General features: G+C 39.8%; 1 protein-coding gene across 1 annotated transcript in view; it reads right to left on the reverse strand.

Annotated features, from left to right (window-relative positions):
- The window catches only part of PEPD (peptidase D), a 143,185-nt gene that overhangs the window by 104,353 nt on the left and 12,441 nt on the right, over positions 1–26,391 (reverse strand). Inside the window, exons 4-7 of the mRNA XM_084214878.1 lie at positions 16,320–16,383; positions 14,262–14,309; positions 12,543–12,604; positions 5,221–5,265 (exon numbers count right to left, since the gene is read on the reverse strand). Coding sequence (XP_084071004.1) covers positions 5,221–5,265; positions 12,543–12,604; positions 14,262–14,309; positions 16,320–16,383 — 219 coding nt within the window. The remainder of the gene's footprint in view (positions 1–5,220; positions 5,266–12,542; positions 12,605–14,261; positions 14,310–16,319; positions 16,384–26,391) is intronic.

Genomic DNA, 26,391 nt, shown 5'->3' on the forward strand with positions numbered 1-26,391 from the left:
ACCAAGACCCCTCTTTTTATTGTTACGTGCTCCTCCTCACACTGCTGTAGAAAACTATTTACTGTATTTCTGCTCTGTAGTTTGTTTTAATGAGTTCAGAAACAGGTTTCTCAGCCATCAGTGCCTCTGATGTGAGATTACTGCATTTCCCACAGACAGTGCATTACTACAGCACAGCCAGTCCCTTCAAACACAATTCTTCTGGCAAGAGTGAAGGTACCTATGTAAAATCCTGATATTGATCAGAATGCTTTTACAAACAGAAACACTGCAGAGGGGAGTGGATTGACTTTCTTAACTAAATGGAAGATGACATAAAATAATCACTATGCACTTGAGAATGAGAAGTACAAGGTTTTAAAATGCACACCCAGGTGAAAAAATTACACTGGGATGGTAAAATCTGCTGACTGTGAGTGAGGAAACAGACTTCCATTCCTGTCTTTCAGCCAAGACATAAAAAAGAGTGGCTCAAATATATTTCAGTTAGAATGAGGCAGCAGCAAAGGCTTATAGATTTTTAATTTTTTTTTTTAATCCTATTCCTTGGAAGACTCCATGTGCTAGCAGAGTAATTTAATACTTGTTTGATGTGCCTTTATATTACCTTCAGTATAAAGCAGATATCCATGATCTGCAATTGCCCGAAAAATAGCTTGCTTCATAATTCAGTTGTCTGATCTCTTTGTTGCAATCTGCTGGTAATAAAAGTTAGTAACTGTTCCACAGCAAGTGCAAACAGTGTTAGAAACCATTTCCCTGGGCTTGGGCATAAGGCTTCAGGATCAATGTATTTGTATTAGAACACAACTTCTCAGGTATCTGCTTGAAAATAGGAATTCATGCTCAGCCTCAGACTGACTATTTATGCAATGCAGCTCCTTCATTTACTCAAGGTCAGGCACTGAAATACTTTACAGAAGATATTTAGTCATTCTGAGACCAACAAAAATCACTATCCAAGGAGTGAAGGAGAGAAGGAAGGAGAGGGAGGATTGTGCAGGAACAGGATCAACTTCACCCTGCAGCAGACACTGGGCTCCTGGCTTACAGTGGTACTGTTGATGGAGCTCCCACATCCTGTCTGGCAAGTAGAAGAACCTGGATTTCACCACCTTCTCACTGCTTTGACAGTACAAAAGGCAGCACCCTCCCAAGCCAGGTTTATAGCAGTGGTTGGCACTTCATGGCAATCTTGTGATGAGTGTCCACAGTTCTCATTATGTTTTCCCCCACTTCCAAAATAAGGATAGGAAGAAATTTCCACCTTTTTTCATGAATGTGAACTTCATCATTCTATTAAAAACAGCTCTTAGACCAGTTACAGCCTCTGCATAAATGCATTAATATTTTAATGGGAACAAATAATTTCCAGGCTCGGGCTGGAAATAATGCAAATTGCCACAATGTACAGATTGCACATGTAAGGCACTCCTCAGATTAGCAGGGGGTCCACTCAGTGCAATCTAGTTGAAATGAAAGCACAAGTCTCTGAGTGTCAGGACTGACCTATAATTTTCACCTTTTTTTTCCCTCATTTTACCAGTGTAAAAGCATTTCTTCTTTCTCATTCTCCTTTTACACACATTTTCTACTTTTATTTTCACTTAGCCATACGAGCAGCTGGTCTTTTCACCCATGTCAGTCATCCAGCAGGACAGAGAAACTTTAATATAAACAAGAATCATTTCAATCCTGAAAGTGCATTTGGGCATTTTAAATGTCTGGATACCAAATTACATGCATGACCTAATCAAGTGGGGAAGAGAATAGAGAATTTGAGGCAATTTTGAGGCTGAAACTCACATAACTCAACTGGATTTCCTAAACCAGTGCTCTCCTCCAAGATACATAAATTGGTTCTCTATGTGCATCCTGCAGCTCTGATAATGCTGCCAGAAGTATTTGTTTCCAGTTATCAGATGAGTGCTTTAACAGCTGGCTTGTTTTGCTGCTTTTTGGTTCATGTGTGCAACCTTAATGTCTCCTTTCTGTGACACACATGGAAAACACCTGGGAATGTCCACTCCTCCTTTTCCTTCTGGAAATATTAGATTTACAGACCACCTAATACATCAGAATGATGCCCATGCAGACAGACTTCACAGGCCTGCCTTATTTTTACCCTTTCTCACCTCTGCTGTTACCTTTCCACATTTTATTTATAGAAATTTCTCTATCACAGTTGATACATTTATGCTCTTCTGCAATGCATAAAAACTTGCTAACTGAATTAGCATCAATGCCAGCAAACACAGCATTGCACATATGGAAAGGAGAGGCATCACAGTACAATTCTGAAAGACAGGTGCACAAACACCAAAGACAGGAGTTCAAAAAATGTTAAGGGGTTTACAGCATAGGTAGAAAAACCTCTGAAAACACAAAAAGCAAATGCACAGTTTTAAGATATTAACATACAGATCAGTTTTCACAAAGAGGTATTTATAGCTTTCCATCAAAATAATGCAAGATACAGAACATTTGAAATCTTCCACAGAAAAATATCAAAGCCCATTTTCACTGGGTTTACAGGAAAATACAGTATATACAGGCACAAAGCTGCAAATTACTAAATGTTTGCTTCTAGCAACAACAAGATTATGATAGACACTGGCAAATTACAGGATCAAAAGGCCATTTGGCTAAGTGTTGGTGTCAAAAAACCTCCTGATTGCTAAGGAGATAATTTAGACAAGTTTGAATTCTTTCTTCTGTTAGATGGCATTTTCTTTTCAAAACACTGGAATCAATACTTAGCATATTCATTCACTATGAAATTTGAAGTGGAAGCCTTTAAACTTAAAATGAAAGTTTTAAAATTTGTTTGGAAATACACCCACTCAATAAAATGAAAAAAAAAAATAAAACACCATCTGCAAACTGCTGAAATCTAGTGTAAGATTGAATTCTTCTGTTTTATCTTTAAGTTCCATACCAAGTCAGAAAATGATGAGATCTTGAAAAAGTAAGCAAGAGAGGCAACAGATCCTTAACCACAAACACTTTGCCTCTTGTCATTTTTTCTGCATGTTATTAGAAGACTGTATAATACTAGAGTTGCCTTTTGTAGCTCCCAGTTCCCCCTGGCTGGTTCAGAAAGCTCAGCCGTTTTATCTCTAGCTGGCAGTTTGACAGCATGGCATAGAGCAAAGTTTTTCTGACAAGTACCATGTAAAACACAGGAGTTCAGAGCTTGCCAAAGCTGAAATGAAATGCATCCCTGCAAGGAGATGATTCAAAGGATGCAATTTCCTACCCCAGAATATAACCCACTAGAATTCATCTTCCTAAAAGAAAAGTGTTCTTAACTCTAAAAATATTGCTTTCCAAACAAACTTTCTTGGCTGGTAAGTTGACATTCCAAGGAGATTTCTACTTTAGTAAGCTTTAATATACATGACCTGTCATTCACATGTTAATTTCACCAGACAAATCCTAGCAACCATCTTTAACATACTTCTGACTTAAAAGGAAAGCCACCAAACTCAGTGAAACCTTTTAAAACATCTCTGAATACAAATCTGAACTTTCTTTTTACTTAAAATTCCCCTTCCTTGAAAACCAGGTGTAGGGAAGGTTCATATCAAGCATCCCTCTTCAGTCAGGTTGCAGGAAGAACTCAATCAGAATTCCAGGCTGCCACTCACAATTCACTGAAGAGATGATTCCTTCCACCCCAGCTCCAGGTGCTGCCTTTTCACTGCCTCAATGTTCAGCTCTCCCAGGGCACTGACCTTACGTCTGTCCTTACCTGAGCTTCCTAAAGAAGATTTAATCACCCTTTAATTGAAACCACAGAGGGGAAAAGCTTATGACACCCTGGTAAGGTGGATGGAAACAAGCTGAAAGCTGCCTTGGGAAAGAGCCTGCAGCCCTACTCCAAAGCCTTCTGTGGCTAAAATTGCCATCTCTGTCCCTGTTGTCCTGCTGTGCCTTCAGTGCAAAGCTTGGAAGTCAGACAGGGCCCTCTGCAGGTCCTCCCCCCCTTAAATTCAGAAATCAAGCCCATAACATAACTTCTCTGTTTAGGAAAAGGAATGGCAGAAATTCTAGAAGGACAGAATAGGCAGGATGTAAAGATCAGTCCCTCTGACACTCAGGAGCAGGAATGAGTCCCCTGCCACAGCTCCAGGGCACCCAGGACTCAGGGATGGAACAATGCCTACACAAAGCCTCCCCACTTCCCACTTCCCTTTTGCAGCTTTATGTCCTGCCAAGCAATGAAAACTATCTGCCACAACAGATATGTGACCTTTTAACAATTCTAAATGTTCCAAAATCACTGATGTTCAAATAACATCCCCACAGTTTTCAAGCTGGCAATTAGCTGTAGATGGAGACAGCAGAAGATGGTTCTCAGCAAATGTGCTGAAAATAAGCATTAAAAGTATAATATGTAGCAGCATGCAATACAATACCCTGCAACAGTGGTAGCCAGAGGGTGCACCTGTGTTTTGTATTTTAAGCTTATCTGTCTTAAGTAAGGATTTGCTTCCTCATTTCTAGATTAATGCACCAAAAAAAAAAAAAAGCTTAGATAAAAACCTAATTCATTAACAACTACTATGTTCTTTCATCCACTACTATGTTTCTTCAGTAATTTTCTAAATGGAAAACTAGAGAGCCTTAGTTGGAGCAATCCATGTGGACAAAGTCAGCAATGTTGAACAAAAGAGGAAAACTAATAAAATAGAGCAGCTTTGCACTTAGTCACACATCTAGTTTGTTTGTTTCAGATAGGCTACAGTAGAATTCCTCAAGAATTACAAAGTACAGTTATTTGAATAATAATTCAACAAAATTAAGGCTGTTAAAATAAATCCTGGAGAAGAAATAACACCTAATTAAATACTACCTGTTTAGACAGGGTTTTGATCTATGTTTGATTCTTGCTGCTAGAACATAAATTCTACCCAGTTCTTTTCCCATTCATACAAATTCATATTTACACAAATGTGTCTGAAACCCTAACACATCCTAGAGAAATGTGTATCCAGATAAAATGCTTAAGAATGATACATAAATTCTTTGGTTTTCAATGCCGTTACCTTGCCCTATTATTAAGTTTGTCCATTATTTCCAGTCCATAACATGACATCATTTAAAATGAAAACTGTGGTTAAGTAGGAGGCCTCAGCTGAGGGAATCTCTCTGAAGTAATGATACAGTATAAGCATGTTCAACACTACTCAAAGAGAAAGATTTTATGTTACTCACCATTCTGCAATTTCAGGATGAAGAATTTTGTTGTTCACGTTAAATCTAAAAAAACCCAAAGATATTAATATTAAAAAGCAGCCAGCAGAGACTATATACTCTTTCTTTTTTAACCATGTCTTCTCTGAGGAAGTAAAGTGAAAACAAGCATTGTATGGGGATACAACAGAGAACTCAGTGAGAAGAATGCATTTAATTTTTAAACACATGAGACTAAACCATATACATAATTTTAAGAATGTGCAGAAGCCAGTGTAACAGTATGGCTGAGACATGCTTATCACACTTCTTTTGGCTACAATAAAATGATGGGTTATCAGTTCATTGCTGTGACTGTGGGGTGGACCAGACCGACCCCCAGGCATTCATTCCAAATTATTCTGTGATTTTTACTTTGTTCTTCAAACACACTTCAATGAAATTAAACCCAGAAAATTGCAGATTTCATCCTTTGTTTCATGCCTTCCCACTTCTGTGTGCACAGAGGTTGGCCATGTGATAAACAAGCTTCCTTTAGAGGATGGTGAAAAGGAAAATGACCTTCTCCATGTCTTTTCCAGTCTGCAGAAGAGGCAAAGCAGAAGCTCCCAACTCGCCTTGGCCTCTGACACTTCACTATTTTTCTGTTTATTTTCTACATGAGCAATTCATGTATTCTTGGAACGATTTTGAGGCTCTCTAAACAATAACACCACGGTGGCAAATAGAGCAAGCAGCTGAGTAATTAGGTGGAACACAAATGGATTTTCAAGCATTGTTAAAGGGGTTTTTTTGCTTACAATTTAAATGCCTGAGGAGTGTTCTGCAGCAAGGATATTTTTGTCTGCTCGGGACTGTTGGCTCTCCAGTTAGGGTATTTAAGAGAATTAAAATGCTACAAGCTCCCAACAGTTCTTCAAAAGAATGTTATGAGGCAGCAGTTCCTTTTCCCACATTTTTGAAAGAAAAAATTAAATCTATTCCAGGTTATTAACCATTCTTTATACCTCAGAAGGGACCGATGAAAGCACAAATCCAACTTTAAAAAAATTACTTAGGAGTCCCTTTTAATTGTGAAAGGGTCTTCCTGTGTCTTGAGAAAGCAGGAAAAACCCCTATGCTTCTCTTTTTCAGAAACAGTTTCTCATAAACTTATAAAATCCTAATAAGTAGAAGGCTCTGTATTCCTATACCAAGATACAAACCAAAAATTTATTATAGCATTCAACAAGAACAAGCTGTATGGTATTCAATATTATGGGTATTAAGGGGAAATCACTGTAAAAACATCTCAAGACAAAAAGCCACCCACCAGTGAGAGAACAATGCATCACTATATAACAAAATTGGTCACTTGGAAACAACATAGTATCAGAAGCATATTTTCAATTTAATCATCACCATCTCAAAAATTATCACTTATGTAGACCAACGCAGAAATAATTCTACAATGGAAGTAAAATACAGTAAAATACAAATTTATAGAGAAGAAAATACATGAATGACATAGTAAAATCAATCTAGGAATATTCTAAGAACCCAAAAGCCTGAGCTCCTGTGTGGCTGGAGAACACACCCACTGACATTACCACAAAACACCAAGACACAGAATTATGGTGCAGCTGTAACAAGAGACACAAAACCTTTCAGTAATGTCGTCAGTATGTCAGACAGAAAACTGATCAATGCAGGCAAATGTAAGGAGACAGTGCAGCACTGCAGTGTCCAACACCAGCTCTATGCAAATAGGAGTAAACAGGGTTATTGTGAAATAAGAAAAGAAAGCACAGGGAAGGGCAGTTACAGAAGGCACCTGACTGACTCTGAAAATCCACATCTCAAAAAACTGAATTGATCACTTTAACCACAAGCACAAATGGATGAAATCAATAGCAAATTAAATGAGCAAAATATGAACCTCATAAAAGAAGACTGTCTCGCCTGAGCATTCAGAAAAGGGGGGAAAATTGTCTATTGGTGTAGACTTTCAGCAGCTCAGTCTTTCAGAAAAGCCATTTCAGCTACAGTCCCTGGATTTTATCTTTCCTGGCCATGCCTCAGGTTTAGCTTTTATATTCTTCAGATTCTGTGCAGCTTTAGTGTGTGGGTCTGAGCTGCATACCAGGGGATGGTGAGCTCTGTGCACAGAGCAGGGAGACAAAACAATCCCTGCTCCAGCTGGGCACCAAGGACAAATGATCCAAATCTCAGCCCAGGAGCACAAACCCCGTGGGCTGGAGAGAGAAAAACAAGCAGGGTGGGACTGCAGGGGCTGAAGCTGGGATGGGACAATGAACTGCAAGGTGCAAATGGAGCAGAGCTGATCCCAGGGAGAGACCCCGTGCCCGGCCGGGCATTTTGGGGCCATTTTGGTTCATCCTGGGTGCAGCCCTGGCTGGGCTCTGGTGCTGCCCCAGGTGGATCCATGCAGGCCTTTTAATAAATCCCTACTTTATTCTGTAACTCTGGCCAGCCTCTGTTCTAGAGCAGCCTTCACAAGGCATCAGGCTCTTCTTGAACTGTCTTTGTGCTGCCAGAAATCCAAGTCTTGCTGGCTGGGATGGCCTACTATGTGGCAGTTCCTTAAAATTCTGGTCTGCTGTCAACTGGGGAAGCTCATCAAACACACAGAGAGGCAGCAGGACTGAATCAGGAGGGTGCTGGTGGGTGGAGAAGAGCCAGGAGGTCATCAGCTGAACAGAAGTTCTCTCTCTAACCTGAAAGACTTTCTGATGTAATGCCAACTAGAAAACAAGATGTTAGACCTCTGAGACACAGCATATATTGTAGGCCACTTTCTCAAGGAAGTCAAAGATTAATAACAGAAGTGTCTCAGTTCCACCCACCTCATGGCAGCTGTGGGTCCTGTGTGAGCAGCCACAAGGCCACCTGTTTATAACTGTGGGACTTCAAAGGCTGATGACTCAAATCACACTTCACTCTTACTTACTCTTACTGTGGTGGTTTAGGCAGAGTATTGTCCAATTTAGTGCTCTTGCCAAATCACTGCCACTCACTTGCCCCCTTTCCCTCCAACTGGAAGCACAAAATGCAAAGATCATGGGTTGAGAAAAGATAAATGTACTGGAAACAGCAATGAGATAAGAAAACATACAGCAAAATTAAGAACAAAAGGTATAAGTCAAAGAAAAGATTTACACGGAAAACCATTGACAATAAACAAAACACCCAATGGGGCCAATTCTGCCCACCACATTTCTCTGCAGAAACACCCTTCTCCAAAGCAAGAGAGAGTCCCTTCCCCAGCCCCAGCCCTGACATGAGCTGGGACAGAACAACACCTGGGTCCTGGCTGTGCCCCCTCCCAGACACTGCAGAAAATCAGGACATCTACCAGCAAGGCAGCCAAACAAACCAGCCACATCCTGAAAGGTACTGCTTCAACTCAACAGGAGGAGCTCTTCACCACCAACAGTATGAGTGTAGAAATGGTGTTTAATTCACATAATTTGTGCACAAAACCCTACATAAAATCCCCTGACCATGGCCTCCAAGCAAAGTTTTGATCTCACTAGACAGCAAACAACTTACTCGTAACAAAACATGTACTACCCTAATGCTAGGAGGATTAGGCAGTGCAATCTAATTCTACATTTTTTCTGCAATTTGCAAATTGACAATACTTAGATGATGAGATATGTGGTCTTGAGGAAGAAAACAAATTGGCATTTGCTACAGTTGCAATCTGTAACATATTAATGCTCTCATTTAATCAATGCAGAACTAAGAAATACTACACTTTAAGGCATGTCCAAATTGATTTCATACTCAGTTGTCCTTTCACATGCAAGACAAATTCATTAGTTAAAACAACCCCAGAAATCTACACCTTCCATATAAAAGCACTGTATAATGAGACTTCTTTTTGTCAGTTTAATGAATACACTGTGTGTGTCTACAGTGATAAAAATCTAAAACATACTGATACACAATGTTAGAATTTTCTTCTCTTCAACATGGAGAGTCTTTGTCCTAATGAACTGATTTGGCTCTCCAATATGAAAGGAGGAATTCAATGCAAAACTTTAAACATTAGATACATTGCTTAAACTGTCCATCATTCACCTCAATTGACTCTGAGGATGAAAAAAACCCTGCCAACACGGTGAGCAAAGGTTTATTCAACAGTGATTTAAAGTATATGGTACATTACTGTTCAACCCTACAGGTTAAAAATACATTTTCTGTATGGTGAGTCACATCCTCTCAAAGCATTTTTACAAGGACTACATAACTGACATGATTAGATGAAAGAAAATCCTGTACATTTGAAGAATGGATCCATGAATTAGGGAAAAAACCTGCAAATACAGAACTGGCCTCTATTAGCAAATAGAAACATGAATTTCTAGAAAAGAAAGCACTAGAAATCTTTAGAAATCTGCCTTCTATGCTTCAGCCTTCTGGGGCAAGTGAGCAATCCCCTTCTGCAGGACTCCCAGGAGCTACAAACAGAGCTGACCTGAGGGGAGTTACCAGGAGCAGCCCCAGGACGTGGTCCAGGTCTCCTGTCTTAATCCCTGTCCCAGGCTGGTCCCTCAGTGATCCTCTGCTGAGCAGGGAACTTTCCCTGTGCCACTGGCCTGTGTTCCACAGCCTTCAGCAACAGACCAGCTTTTCTGAAGGGCAACATCCCCTGCTGTATGAGAGCTATACATAAACTAATGGAAACCAGGAAATAATTCATCCCTACAGATTCTATAATCAGGATAGAATCAAGCTTAGCTATTGCTAGCATGACAAAAATAACTGCAGGGTGATCCTCAGGGCACAGAAATAACCCAGGACCACAGCAGGCATTTTGTCTCAAATGACTATTTATGACAGCAGAAAAATTAACCAAATAGCTTAAGTAATAATGTTCCAGAAGAAGTTCAAAAGGTTCAAAAAGTAAGGCAGGGAAGCAACATCACTAGGGCAAGAAAAAGACAGCTTCTGACAGAAGCAGATGAATTGCCTGCAAAGAGAGCAAGATTCACCCTTTTCAGGAAATTAGACATTATTTTCATTATTATCCATCATGAAACACCCCCCATGTCCCCCACCCCCACTATGCCAGGTCAGCCTAAGAGAAAAAAAGACATATGGAAGCAAGAGAAACACAAAACAGTCCTAGCAAGAAAACACACCTCGACCAAGAAGCCAGAAAACACAACAAACAGGAGATTAGGCATAAATTAGAGCATCATGGGCAGGGCAGAGCCTGGCTGAGCTGAGAACTGAGGCAGGCAGGAGGGAGCACACTTTGAAGGAACACATTGCTTTGGGTGTAATCCTCTTGAAAACAATCAATACATCTGAAATATATCTTTCTCTAAAGGAAACATTTGCTACAGGAGAGGTGGAGAAGCAGGAAAGCAGGAAAGTTGAATTTTATTTGGGTCTGTATTGAAAACAAATATAAAATGGACTGGTTTATATAGTCAGTTACAAAATTCTGAGGCAAGAAGAGTTTAAAAGGAAGCTCACCCCCTCCTCCAGACCACCAGTTACCCCCTGCACATGGACCAAGCAGGAGCTCACCAGAGCCACCACAGCCCAGGAGAAGACACAAACAGAAGCAGGGAGATCAAAGAAAGACTGGAGTCACAAGTGGTTTGAAGGCATGGTCTCTGTCAGAAGAGGGGAGTTGATCCAACAACAAAATCAGTGCATGCTCTTCTACACTGTGAGCTTGGGAGGGGAAGGCACCAACCAGACCTGTCAAAGGCAGCACAATGAATGACCCAGTGCCTGGGGGTGGAAGGGGATGAACATGTGCCAAGTCTCAAAGAGAACTATCTGCTGATAGCTGGAAATCCCTGCTAGGAATGCAGAAGCACTCGTCCTGGAGCACACAGGGAGCACACTCAGCACTAACTGAGAAGCCAATGCTTAAATATCATTCAGTGTTGTAGGAGACACTCATTTAAAATCTCAAATGAAGTGTTGAATGGAGTGGCTTCCCAGCTTAATGTTGACTAGTGAATGGGCTACTAATTAAACTCTTTAAACAGAGTTTAGTGGAATTCAGGGTGAAAAAGGGGGTTTTGGTAAACAGACTTTTGTACATCATTCCAATAAAGAATTGCTGGTGAAGTTAATAACTGTTTGTATTTCATACAGAGGTGTATCAGATGAAACTGGAGATATTGCTCTACACAGACTTTGGAGTTCACCTGTATGTAGAGAGTGTAAGATGAGCATCTACTTGGACAAAGCAATAGAACTCACACTGGTTGTAACAGCAGAGAGGACAGCAAACACTAGTTAGAAGTCACCTGAGTGTATTGTGGAATACTTCATATTTAACTCAGTGGGCAGCAAAAGATGTCTAAATGCCTGGCACCTTGTTCCCAATATCCCTGATAGAACCAATAAACTCCCATTTAGGATACAGAGGGGAGAACATTATGAAATAATTATGAAATCAGATTCCAGATTTCAGATCACTTGACACAAAGACACAATCCCAGCAGAAAGCATGCTCAGATTACACAAATGAGTGCCCCAACTTGCAGCAAATTCTGTGCCTTACCATTCTCACTGTAGAAATAACATGCTACTGACACAGGAGGACGGAAAAAAATACAGTGAGGTGCCTGGGAGTCAATGATCAACATCTCAGCACAACTGCTTATTTTAGCAGGCCTTTTAATGAGGGGGGTCTGTTTCTTTTTGCCATACAAGTGAGCTAAAACCAGAAAATTATCTTCTTTAAAAGATATTGTAACAGAACAGACAGTTGTGTTTCATTAAAAATTGAGGCCATCATCCTCACATCCCAGAGCAAGCTGTGGTGTACTTCTATTTACTACCCTTTCAAAATACTGCATGCAGGAAGACATTTTTACCTCACTAGTAGCCAAACTTCATAAAAAGACAGCTAAGGACACTAAAAGCTCACATCTAGACAGTGAAATGATAATTCCTTTTTCTTCTGATTTGTGAATTTATTTTATACCTGTAATGTAACATTTTTTCAGAAGACTGTGCATTACCAGAATCCATAATATCTAGATCTGAAAATCAAATATTCCAATCACAAAAGCAGAAGTAGATGTATGAGAATGAGTCTATTTGGTTTTAAATAGCTACAGTATAAACACAGACAAAGAGAAAATTTGGATTAATTTAGATGCAAGAGAGATTTCAAAAAAAACCTGACTGTATTTCAAGTCATTAAAAACATGTATCAAAACTTCTTTGGAAATAAAATGTTTGGCAGCTGATCTGCTATTCAACATCCTTCCATCAAGAAAAAACATAACTTAATTTGAAATTTAAAATGAATTCAACATAACCATGTAACAATTAATGTAGAAAAAAGCTGTGTCACTTACTGGCTGATCCCCTCAAACGAAGCTTCTTTGGAGACATTTCCACTATCAGTATTAACACCACGCTGGGAGGAAAAAGATGAAAAAGGACTGTGATTCTGAGCCAAACACATGTATTTAAAATTTAAATCATGGGGAGAACTTGATTGCAGTAAGTATTTGGGAACACTTACACGTAAGTTTACCTGAATCACTATAAATAAAAAACCCCTGACTGTTCAAACACAGTCCAGTATAAGAAATAATCAGTTCCATAGGAGACCAGCACAGAACTCAGGTCAGGATGTGCTGCTTAGGCAAAAGACAAGCTTGGATGTCTAATGCCCTTATATCTTGAGAGGGAGGTGTGAGACCTATAATATAATTGTACAAGGCAAGACAATGAAAAATAGCAAAACTTCTTCTAGAGTAATTTAACACTAAAATAAATTATTATGCCCTGCCTTGGCAAATTAAAATTGCTTTGTTACTATTTAAATTTGCTTGCTGCTCCCCTACAGCTTTCCATTCAAGCAAGCAGCATAAGCAAGAGTATTTTGGCTGCAACACAGCAGATGAACACTTCTGACATGTGCCTGGGGAACTCTGCAGAGCAGCAGCTCTGGAATGAGACCACAGGAGGAGAGGACCAGGTTTCCATTCAGCAGCAGACAGAGAAGTGCTCTTCCCTTCTCTGAATGCTTCTTCACAGCAGTGGGAGGAATGTGAAAGCACCACAGCACCCTCCTCTCAGCCACAAATTATGTGAAAATTCCTGATTACAACAAGATGCTCCCAGAGTGATAACTACTCAACAACTCCATGTGAAGAAATGCACAATAAGAAGCACAAGATAGTCAAACATTCCATTTCTCTCATTTCTCTTAAAGAACATGAAATTAAGCCATAGGGGCATCTTTTAGGAGTATATGTGCATATACAAATATAAGTGAAAGAAAGACTGAAAACTATTTAGGGCCTCTGTTCTTAAAAGATAAAGAATTCAGATCTGAGGCCATGTACCTTCCTAAGGAGGGATTTTTTTGTTATGGTTTCTGTCTGGTCTCTATCATGGGAAAACAAGAGATCCAGGAGCTGCCACTGCATCTGCTGTAAGGGAAAGCTCAGAGTCAGCAATTAATTTTTATAAATATGAGAGACAACAAAACAGATGATAGGAGTTTACAAAACACCTGTAAAGTAGGGGAGCAGCTGGGAGGTGATGGGAAGGAGAAACTTGCAGCCTTCACCTCCATTCATTCATGCTTCTTCCCAAGAAATAAGCAAGCACCATTCAAAATACTTAGCAAGCATTTGATATTGCCTCACTCCTCCCAGAAGCTGCTCTTACTAAACCACTCTATGCAAAAAAAGTATTCCCTGAACCTTTGTGGGATTCCCAGAGAAAGGCCCAAACCTGCTCATGACATGACCAGAACAGCATGAAAGGAAAAGGGAGTTTGGAGTCAGAGTAGGGAGGCTGGAGGCCCTCATGGTCAATAGGCTTGTCATGTTTTACCAGAAAACCAACACAGCTTTTGGCAGACAGAATGCACATGGGATGAGGCCAGAGGCTACAAATCTTGAAACCATGGAGGGCCAGAAGACTAGATTGTGGTACACAGGTGACCTCTAATTTGGTGTAAAATGGGGAGGAAAATACAGAGAATGACAGTGCAAAGGAATGCTGCATAAACTGGTATCCTTATTGAAGAAATGTAGTACTTTCCAAATATGACTTACCAAAGTGAGAAGTACAGCAGGTTTCTTTGAAGCCAATACACTGGATAGCTAAAAAAAAAGGTTTAGATTACTGTTATTTATCTTTTTTTTTCTTCCACAAAACCACATTGATACCAATTTCATCACTGTATATAAAGTAAATGAGCTGCAAAGACAAAAATGTTCCTCTGATACCTTTCAGATATTGTAGTATTACCTGGGACATGCAACAAGAGACAGCAGAATACAAAATATTGACAGTGATCAAGTTCATGGTGTCCTTTAAAGACATAAATACCAACTATAACTCATGTCTATTGTCATCATTAGGAAGACACAACATAGTTGTTATGTCACACAGAAATAAGGAACACCAGGGTGCTCTATCCTGCACATATAAATATTTGCATTGATATTATTATGGTCCAATGTGCTAAATGCTTAGCAAAGAATATTTACTGTTATTCTCACTGGGTCACTTCTACTGACTAATCCTTTCATTAGGCTCCTTCAGCCTCCTTCAAACATTCACAAACTGAGAACAAAATCACTGGGCTTGTAGAGTGCTGGGCTTTCAGAGCAGCTGCAGAAGGGTGGGTGCTGAATTACACTTAGTGTGAGGCAATGAACACACGACATAGCTGCATGGAGCAATCTTCTATCAACTTCAAACCACCTTAATAGCACACCAATAATATTAACAAAAGAAAGTATATGGCAGGGAAGCTCAAAAATATCCATTCCACCCTTTATTTTTTTCATTTCTTAATCCCATGAAATATCAGGATAACTCACTTATACAGGCTGGTCATTCATTGATGTAATGCTATTCTACAGAAAATGCCCCTGGTGTCCTGATGGTGGAAAACAAATTCCTTGGCAAAAAAGCCAAAAGCTGAAGGAACCATTGAGAGCTGAACAGTTATACTGCAAGCTTCAACAGCTTCCTACTTCAATACATGCAGTCCAGGCCAAAAGCAGCCTTCATTTTTTAATTTATTTACTGGTCCACATTAAGAGCTCTTTTTCCCATCAATGAAGTTTTTAAGCAGTAAAAAAGCAGAGAATAGAACTGCAATGAAGACATTTGTTGACAGTAAGTGACCTAAAACAATTAAGGTGAATGTGATTTTTAAAAATGTGATTTTTAAAAATAAAACATGCATTTTCCATTTGCAATTTTCACCATCTGACAGATGAGCACTGGAGCACCTGGACACTACAAGACCCCGACTCACATATGGCAAAAATCAAACTCTCCACAGCTCCCTCCATTCCCAGCTCCATACAGATCAAACTCTACTCTGTTGCTGGACTCATTATGAAAATTAAATGAAATCTCCTCACAGCTGATGAGAGGAAAACTTGTGGTCTAGAGAGTCAGAATTAGTGTTCTGCAAGAGCAGAAGAATCAGAGGAGTCTTCTTCAAGCTGCTCTCTGTGAAAGTCACACACAGAGCTTGGCAGGAATACTGTCCTCTCCTGCTGAGCCTTCCTACCACAGGAACGATGGCTGGCCAGGTGCACAAGTGTACAAACATCTGCTCAGAAATTAAATCAGAAACCTAACTAAGCAAGGCACACTTGCACCCAGAAATGTGAATGTATTTGCTTATTCAAGTAATAGGATGGTTCTGTAGAAAATAAGAGTGAGGCAGGCAGCCTTTCTCAGCAGCTTTTTGGAGGCATAAAATAAATGTAGGCTCCCAAGTCCAAGCTAGGACATGGAACCTTCTTGTCAGCAATCTCCACAAATCTCCAAGGCATTCCAAAAAATTGATTTAGTGACTTGCTTTAGTTGGATAAAGCCAAACACTGACAGGTCTCATCATGCACAGGACATGTTTATGAAACTGCCTTTGGATTAAGAACTATGTTGAGATCAAAAGAGCAGCCTTAAAAAAAATTTTTAAGTGCTTTGTAAGATAAAAGGACATTTTCCAGTAACAGGGAAGAGAGAGAAGATCCCATCAAGTCAGGAGACATCCAGGAAGAAGGGGACTAAAATTAAGCAAAGTCATTGCTACTCATTGATTTTGTATTCACAGAAAAAAATAATCAGAGATACAGACAACTCACCTCAGTCACATAGTGGGCTTCATCCACAGCATATTTGTTCTTGAAAAATTCAGGGGGATGAATCCTTTGGAAAACAATAAAAATAAATATTTGAGTTTAGGTTTGCTCTTACATTTCATAAGGCCACAGAGAAAGAAATAATATTCTCTACTATCACAACAACAGAATCAGATATGAGGAATGTTTTACTAATGTTATCTTTATTTCTCAAAACAGGAGATTACATAGAAAGTTGCCACAGCTACAAAAATCAGTGTGCTTTAATCTATTCCATGCTGATAGCAGGGTCTCCTCAGAACAAAAGTGTTTTTTCCATTCTATGCAAGACAGTTTTGTTAGGGACTTTTGCCATGCCACTTATGTATAACTTTCTAACCCACCAAACTTTGGAAGGATGTGGAAATAACAAAAGACCAGCCTGCCCTGTGTTACATTCAAAGAGTGAATAAAACATTCATTTTTCACCCTGGTAACCATCTAGCAGACTGAGGGCTATTAAGACATGGGCCCTGCTGCCTCTGTTCCTCAGGACACCAGAGATCCACTCCTCTAGCCCAAGAGAGATGGCAACTTTACAGGTCCATGTTCAAAACTAAATCTCTTCTACTCTTTTCTCCTGATATCCAGGCAGAGATATTTTTCTAAAGGCAAGAAGAACATGAAGGATCTGCTTGCAATCAGTCCCTCCAGGGCTCTCCTGCTGTCTTCTGTACCAGTGGCTGTACTGCTGCTCATTCCTTCACTGTATGGTAGCAGCCAGTTATTCAGGAGACTTCAGTCTCTGATTAAAATCTCCATGTCTCCAACATGAAATAAATACAACCTCTATAATCCTGAAAATATGATCTCAAGATAATAAAATCACCCTTCCACAAAAAACCCCAAACATTTCTTTACTTCAGGGTAAAGAAAATGGGAGGAAAAACCCATGGCTGGTGCTGGAGCTTGGAGGATCCTGTGCATTTTGCTTCCAGAGTGACAGGGGGAGAGCAAGAGGCGTGGGCAGGACCAAAGCTTCAGCCATGTACATTACACAACAAGAGCACAAAACCATCTGGGGAAAGAATAAATGAGGTTGGAGGCCAAAGGGCATTTCCTTGCAGTGAGGACCATCAGAAGTGGTGGGGCAAACAGCACCTTGAGGAGCTGCCCCACGCCACAGGCACGTGCCAGAGCTGCTGGCAGCACCAGGAGGCTGAAGCACTGCCTTATGTCCATTTTTTAATCTTGTCTGTTTCTCTATCATTTACATTTCTTCATGCTCCAAACAGTACTGGGCTGTGACATGAGCAACATGAAACCATTTATGGTGTTCTCAAGCAGAAAATCACAGATTTTAAAAAATTTATTATCTGTGAAAGTACTATCAAAAGTAACACAAAACTATCTCTTTTATGTTCCCTTTTGCAATACTCCTTGTGTAGACTCTTCCTATCAGTGATACAGATTCCAAAGCAACTATCATTTATATTTTCTCCCTGGCTTATCTCACATAAAATTAAAAAAACCCACTATATCCTCTTATCTTTGTATACCCTCTCTATTATAGTAGCCTTACCTCCAACTTTTGCATACTCTGTTTCCTCCTACAGGCATCTCCTTATTCTTGCTTCATTCCTCACACACAGAAGTATTTTAATAATCCAGAAACATGATGAACAGATTTAGCACCTTTTGGTTTTGTTCTCTTTTACAGTTTTAACCAATTCATCTGGTATCAGAAGAATCCCAACTGTAAAACCAGCTAATGTATGGCCAATGGTAATTTATGGTAACATATGCTCTTTAGAGCACTACATCCAGAGCACCTTTTAATAATTAGCTGCATTGTTTAAATCAAAGACCTGTTTAATATAAAGTAAATGTTTCATAGAAGTATACCCACAAGTGTGCTGGATTTTATTGACTTCATTTAATGCAGTTCAAGTAAGAATAGGTCTCATTTTCCATCACTCCAATAAGAAAATTTCTTTCCTTTCACAAGCTCTTTCTCCACTTTTTTGTTCCTGTTGTTGCTAGTTGCCTCCTATAATTGTGTAGCCTACAGCACACAGCCACTAATCCAATTCTTCGGTTCTGGTTAATATTAATCCGTTCCAGCTTTAATCCCTCCAACATCTCTTTTCATCTACACTATGACTCTTTTGAGGAACAAAAGTGGCTCATCGTTCTTTCAAGGCTGAATTTTTTTCTTCAAGGCTGAATTTTTCTCTAAGAGAAAGAGAACAGCAGCTTCCCACAATCCTCCACCCTCTCCCTCAGTTGTTAAACTAGGTCATCTTTGAGATAATTTTGCCTTCATCACACCTAATGACAAGCTGCCACGGTTCCCAGATGTGTACCTCCCTGCTCATCTTCCTCTTGCTACCTCACTCAAAAGTCAGCAAGACCCTTAGCACAAAGTTGAGAGCCAGACTTCTCAGCTCCTCTCTGAAGCACTCACACCTCTGCCTCACTTTTTTTATACAGGCATTTAGCACCTCCAACTAGATGGAAAAATAAATTCATATACACTTCCCACAAACTACCATCCCACAGGAGCCACGATGCTCCAGTGATGAAGCTGCCTCTCCCACTGGGAAGATTTCTAAGACCAACTCTGTTGCAGAACCTTAGGGGTGCAAGAAAAAAGTGAACATGAAGTCTGTATTAGAGCCAAAAAATGCTATGCTGTCACATATAGAAAAGCAGTATAGAAAGCAACCAGAGGTCAGGGAGAAGGAGAAGCAAAGCAGGCCAAGGGAGGCAATTCTGGCCCTCTGCCCCTCAGGTGAGACCCCATCTGCAGAGCTGCCTCCAGCCCTGGGGCCCTGGGGAGGACCTGGAACTGCTGGAGACAGTCCAAAGGAGGCACCAGGATGAGCAGAGGGATGGAGCAGCTCTGCTGGGAGGAAAGACTGGCACAGCTGGGATTGTTCAGCCTGGAGAAGAGAAGCTTTAGGGTGACCTCACTGTGACCTTCCAGTACCTGAAGAAGCTGACAGGAAAGGTGGAGACAGACTATTTACAAGGGTCTGGTTTGACAGGACAAGGAGAAATGGGTTCAAACTGACAGAGGGAGGGTTATGGGATACTGGGAAGAAATTCCTCCCTGTGAAGGTGGGGAGACCCTGGCCCAGGGTGCCCAGAGAAGCTGTGGCAGCCCTTGGAACCCTGGAAGTGTCCCAGGCCATGCTGGATGGGGCTCTGAGCAACCTGGGATAGTGGAAGGTGTCCCTGCCCATGGTGGGAGGCTGGAACTTGATGACCTTTATGGTCCTATCCAACCCAGGCCATTCTATGATTCTGTCATCCTCAACGGTACCTTTCCATATTCTCTCTACTCTCTTCCATTTTTTACCCAGTTTAGTGGGGCTCAATGAAAAATAATTATGCTCAACATGGTAGTTACTGTAAAAAGTACTAGTGCAGAGTTCCTGAGCAGATACAGGGCTCAGTAGCCATTTTTATCCAATTTGAATGCAAAGCAGGCTAAAGCTAGCACTGATCACCATTGCCACAGGGTATCTTCCATGAAATGCTCACTTGGCATAATGAAAATCAGAAGTTTCATTCACTTATCATCATTTCAAGTACATCTGATACTTCCCAGGGATGAGGAGTACTTCTCTCCACAAATGACTCTCAAGAAGCTAGAGTAAGTTAACTGGTTACAACTTTTAGGTTTGGCTTTGTCATTTGTAACACTGCTATGGGCTGCCAGTTTTAGAATTCTGATTAATCACTGCAGAGACTATGTGCAAAAAACCCCACAGCAAGCCATAAATTAATTAGAAGGACCACCCAAGTGGAAGATATGATCCCAGATATTGAATCATGCCTATTTACCTATTAAAAAAAACCCCAACCCTTTTGTAAACAGATGTGAACAGAAGCAATGACCTAATTTTTACAGGGCTCAGGAAGGGGCTTGGGGTATGCAAAATTGTTTTGATTCCCTGACAACACAACTTGGCAAAAACCCACAGATAAAAATGCATATCAGCCCTAAAAAGGCTCAATATCCTTTCCCTATAGTTTTATAACTCCAGCGAAGCAAATGGCAGTGTTATTTAGAATTGTCAATTGTTATCTTCCAGAATAACAGGAATTATCATGTTGTCTTACAGTGGAAATAAGCAACTCCAAACTCCTGGAACATGCCCATATACACATGGCCAAACACCTAGGCAAAAATCTGGCACCTCAGAGTCCATGGCCATCAGAAAGAAAACGTTAAGAGTCCTGCACTGATACTGATTTACATTAATATGGTCCTAGTTTTTCTCATTTTCAGCCACAAAAACCCCTTAAAGAAGAGACTTCTCTAGTTCATCACTTACAATTCATCCCAATTTCCACTGAAAAAGTTTGAGTTATTTTGAGTTAAACATTAAGCTGTTTACTTTCTGCTGATGCTTCCCATCAAACTCCTCTCTCTGCCATGTTTTTTTGCCCCACCTAGATCACCTACTTGGTTTCTTACTCTCAAGAGGATTGGGAAATGCTGAAGACGGCCTAAAGATGTGAAGCTATATTTTAAGAAGATTTGAATTCTTATACACTGCCTTATTTTAACAGCTATGGTTTTATTTAAACACCAAATATTGGAGATTCATCCCTCAATGCTAACAAGTGACAGCTTTATTTTAAGCACAATGCTACTCAAGCAATGGAAAAAAGAGGTGGGGGAGCAACAGCAAAACTTTCACTGTAAAAATCCAGTGTGAAACATTAAGTCAGAGAGTAAATTAATACCTTACAATAACTGTACTTCATTTCTATAACACACATTTATCAAACACAAAAACCACCAGCAAAAGTGTAAGGGAGCATAGTATTAAAAATGAGTAATCACAAATCTCCATCAGTTATTCATCTTGGTGAAAAAAACCCAGTTTATTCTGAAGTTTTCCATTTGGTTTAACTAAATTCACACAGTACATGATGGCATGATGGTTAAAAACCAAGTTGCTTCATCAAATCACAACCAAATCACACCAGTTCAGATTTTGCCAGACCACATCATTAGGACTGGCTCCACTCTGATGTGATCCTCAAATTGGAATTGGAAACAGACTCGTCTGTTTAACCATCAGTTAATATGAAAGCTATGACAGTTCTATATATCTATAAATAAACCAAAAATTTATTTTAAAGCTTCTACATATTTGGACAAAATTCAAATCACAATTTATTTGCAGCAGTTTATCAACCACGTTGTGTTTCCACTTTAAACAGAATAAAAACTTGGTCTCATTGTCTAAAAACATTTTAAACCTCTTGTTCATTACACTGCACAAGAATTCATAACACAAATCTTAAGAGATCTGTACAAATTTGACATTACTGTAAGAATTCCATTAAGCAACATTTCTTTGTATGCTAAAGGACTCTGGAGCAATACCCTTGTAATATCAACATGATAAAAAGTGTTCTAGTTTTCAGAACTGTATTCAGAAGAGAGGTAAAATGAGATGGATCTAAATCACAAATGCCAAAGAAAAACTGTGAACAGAATTTATAACAGCTGATAGCTATTCCTGAAAGAAACACATCTAAGCCACTTGCTAATATATTTACAGCCTAATTACTGATATACATTTTTATGTATATGCTTTCATTTGCATCTAAACATTCATCCAAATTTCAATATATTTAACATTTATTCCTAAAGGTTGCTTGGTATTTCCATGTTTCAATGCTTCTAGGACAGATTTTCAGTTTTTAGTTTTTAGAGTGGATCAGCTCTAAAATGAAATTCAGCTTTTCCTGAAGCAGCCCAATTTAGCTTTTCTTCAACATTTCAGTTGGAATTCCTAGTTAAAGATTAGTTATCCTACTACATAGCCTAGAATGTAGAATATTCCTGTAGGAAAAAATATTCCAAATGGTATGTTCACTGTGAGTATTAAACAAATTATACACCTTTCATGTTAAGATTTGAATTGTTTCAGAGAATTCCTCAAGTCCTCACATCTGGCCTTGTTTGTGTTTTGCAGCTATTCTGGAAGAGGGGTGCCTTACCCCACTGTCACATATAAAAGAAAGCAACAGATGCAGCCTACCATAAGCACCAATGTGATGTAACTGCTCTTCTGCAAAATGAAATATTAATTTAATATCAAAGGGCACAGACAACAAAGCAGAATTCTGGATGACTGACCACACATGCTATCATTGAATGTATATAAGGGCAAGTAATGGGAATCACCTAAAATTTCTAACCACTGTATCTGGCTTTAGCAAGAAAAAACAAAACAAAACAACCCCCCCCCAAACCAACCAACAAAACTCAACAGCACTAATGTAATGTGTTTTTTAAAAAGGAGCTGTAGGAATCTCAAAATAACCAGAGAACAACCCTTTTGAGGAACTCCTACTATGTAGGGAAGAAGACAGCAAGTACTGACAGAAAGCAGCATGCCATGCTGAAGACTCTCTCCCACAACTGAAATACAGATGCACAAGTCTTATTATCTTTAGGAGCCACAGCTCCTGCTAGATACCTTCAGAAAGTGATGTATTCACAAAACACAGTTGGAACAATAACAGAATAGACCAATAACAAAGACTTCTACACAACAATGTTCAGGGTACAGTACTCTCCTCATAGGTTCTACAAGTTTTAGTGCCTAAAATACACAAAAAATTGTCCAAGCTTGTATCACAAAATCAGGAGAGGATGATTCTTGATGCAGTGAGACAGTAAGGCTAAAACTAGTGAACATCACATTAAAGCTTCCTGTTTCTTCCATTCAACCCTGACTTTCACATTCAGAGTAACAGATATAAAACACCACTTTATGGCAAAATCACTTTGTCTTGAGCAAATGAAATGCCTACATTATCCTGCAGGTAGCACTTGTACATGGCACTGCAGCACACGGCATGAAATACATTACATTTTTCCTCACTTAAACGAGGGAAAGCACATGCACAAGGAGAAAATTAGATAAGCATAATCTTCAGCACTTGAAGTTCTATACAGTCAACAACTCATTTCTCAGTCCTTGCTAGAATGAGCTTAAAGCAGAGTATAAATTTCAGAGAGACTGCAAACACAGACTAACAAGCTTGGCAAAATTTAAAGCAGAAGAACAGAAATACATCAGGATATGTAGAGCAGAAAGAGGAAAGGGATGCAAATGCAATGTTTTAATGCTGTCAGAGATTCACCAATAAACTCCCTTCTCATTACAATATCATCAAGTTAACAGATGGTAAAGCATTAACCAAACAAGAGGGTGTCAAGAATGCTAGGAAGAACAGCACAGCACACTTTAAAAGACACCAGCAGATGTTCCTGATTTTGTCCAAAAAAGTGCCATCACCTTTATATCCAAAAGGAATTTCACTATCTCAAACAAGAAGATTAAAAGGCATCAAGCTAGATTTAAAACAAAACAGCACTAATGGGCTTGCTGGTATCACAGACAGCCTCCAACAATGTTTTAACTACCTTAATGGTACTCCCTTTCCACAGTTCTCAAGATTACTGCTACACTTTTTGAAAGACAAACTACCTGCACACATGTAAACTCAGACTGCCTGCTCCTTTTGATACAGTCTGCAGTAAGGTGGATTCTGAGAAAATAATGGATTTTAGAAGAAATCAAGATTAATATGACAACTCAAGCCAATCTGGGAAGCAAGCAGGATTGTCCATCTGTCTGAGGGGCACAACAGCAGAGTTCATAAGCATTCAGCTGGGCACAAGGTGCTGGCTGTGCAATACTGGACTTCCCAGTGCTACACAGATCATGCAGAATCAGAATAACTAGGAGCAGCAATACAGGCCATTGGACTTAGGAAATCAGAAATCAAGTATTGAGGAGAATCTCACAGTAAATCCTAGCAAAAGCCAAACACTGACCTCCCTATTTCATCTGCTTCAAGTATCCAGTCTCACTGCTCCTGCTCAGCTATTCCCACCACAGGCATTTCTAAAAATGAACAGCTCTTTAGACTTTCTATAAATTCTACCTCAAGCAGCAGTGTCTCAATTGGACATATAAGAGATACTATCAAGAGCTACCCATCAAAAACACAGGAAACTTGCAATTGGTAACCTCTGCTTTATTCCTCTCTGCAAATAAAATTCTTCCTTGGAGTCAAGGGCTCTGTACAGAAAGAACTGTGACTTAGGAAATGTTTACACACTGAAATCCCCAAAAGATTTCTTGTAGCATTAAACTGATAAGATATATTCATTAGATAGCTCTCTTCTCAAAAAAAAAAAAAAAAAGAGCATAAGAATTATAGTGGTTAAGGTATTAAGTGCAATTTCTAGGTCACTATATACAGTGTTCCACTCAAACACTGGTCTCAATTCATGCTTTTTAACAAAGGAAGTTATACAGCAAATCTGCCAATAGCAGATGTTCTGCTTGTACTTTGGAAAAACATCAGTATTGGAGGGAGGGGGACACAAGCAATATTTAATATCCCACATATAAAAGCACTATAGCAAGCTCTGGAAAGTGAGTAGTATGTCTCACAGCTCCCATATTAATCAGTAACAGAACAAGACAAAGCAGCACTGATTTTTACAGCAGGACTAGATGACCTGAACAGCTTTGAAGGAAAGGGATTATTACATTCCCATTTCACAACTTGTAAGGAAAGCCAAACCACAACGAAATTAAATGAACTTGACACAACAACTCAATGGGCACAAAAAAAAGGCAGAACCCACCCTTGCACACAGTGGTTCAGGATGTCACATTGCCCCTGCCAGACAAAGAAGCATCTGGTGTCCCCCAGGACTGGGGCTGTGACCACCTGCTCTGCCTGCCAGAGCTCCAGCAAGGGGCACACAGCAGTAACACACAGCCTGCCTGCTTTACACTCACATCTAACTTTTAAGAAGCGCTAATATTAATGATACACTTCCCTAGCATATTTTAGCAGATCAGTTGAGTTTGTTTTTCCTTCTTTTGTTTCTCAAGAGAGACCACACTCTTTCAGAGAATCCTTCCTGAGCATACAGACAGGTCACAGGGAATAAAAAACCTAAGGAAAACAACATCAAGAGCTAAGAAAGTGGAGTTTCAGAAGTGCAAGAACACAGGAACTACTGTAGGTATTTCACTTGAGGTTTTTCTCACTGAAGTGCCTTCCCAAATGCAGGGCAACAAGGAGCAGAGTTCTGCCCTCAGGCTGGGCAGTGGCACAGCAGAAGGCAGTGTGGAGGTGCAGAGCCTTCCTGGAGCACTGCTGGCAAACCCCCATGGACACTTCTTTTGCTGCAGCTCACCTTCCTACCAGCAGCAGCCAAGTCCTTGTGGAAAAAACACATGGCACGCCTGATAGAAAAAAGAAAAACTTGGCTTCTCTGATATTTCAAAATGTTATCAGGAGTTTATATCACTGAACTCAGTACTCCTGGTAGCACATTACATAAAGTATAAAATAAGAAATGCCTGGTGGGGGTTATCAGCATTCCCTGTCACACCACTGAAATGAGACATGCTATCTCAATCTGTGGTTTGAAGCCACACCCGGATATTAAAGAACTCTGGTGCAGCATCATCCAACAGATTTGCTTAGTGTTGTTTTTTTTCTCAAAACACCTGAATCAAAAATAGGAGAGGGAAAAGAAGCACTTTAATGCTTATAAAACCACCAACTGGAGCATTCACTTAAAGGTGTATGATGGTAGAGATAGCCAATAAAGGGACAGATACAAATTGCTATTATGGTTTCAAGCCTTCTCAACAAGAAACTTAAGCTGCTTAAGAAACCCGTAAGAAAAGACAGATTTATAAAAATAAGAACTGAAGTAAAAGTCATAAAAACAATATGCATTCATCACAGACCAAGCAAGATTGTGGACAATGAGACTACTGGGACAATGACTAAACTGAACATTCAAGAAGTCTGGGTATTTGAGCAGTGCTTTTAGAGAAAACAATTGCCAGTAAAGTGGCAAGAGCAATCCAGACATTGATTATTCTGAAAAAGTAATTTTTATCCACAGAGAAATCAGGCAGCTGGCACATGGGAATCTCATGAGGTTTAACAAGACCAAGCCCTAGACCTGCATCTGCTTTGGGACAGCCCTCAGGATCAATGCAGGCTGGGAAGGAAG

This window comes from Fringilla coelebs, assembly GCF_963513975.1.
Source record: "Fringilla coelebs genome assembly, chromosome: 14".
NCBI classification, from domain to species: domain Eukaryota; kingdom Metazoa; phylum Chordata; class Aves; order Passeriformes; family Fringillidae; genus Fringilla; species Fringilla coelebs.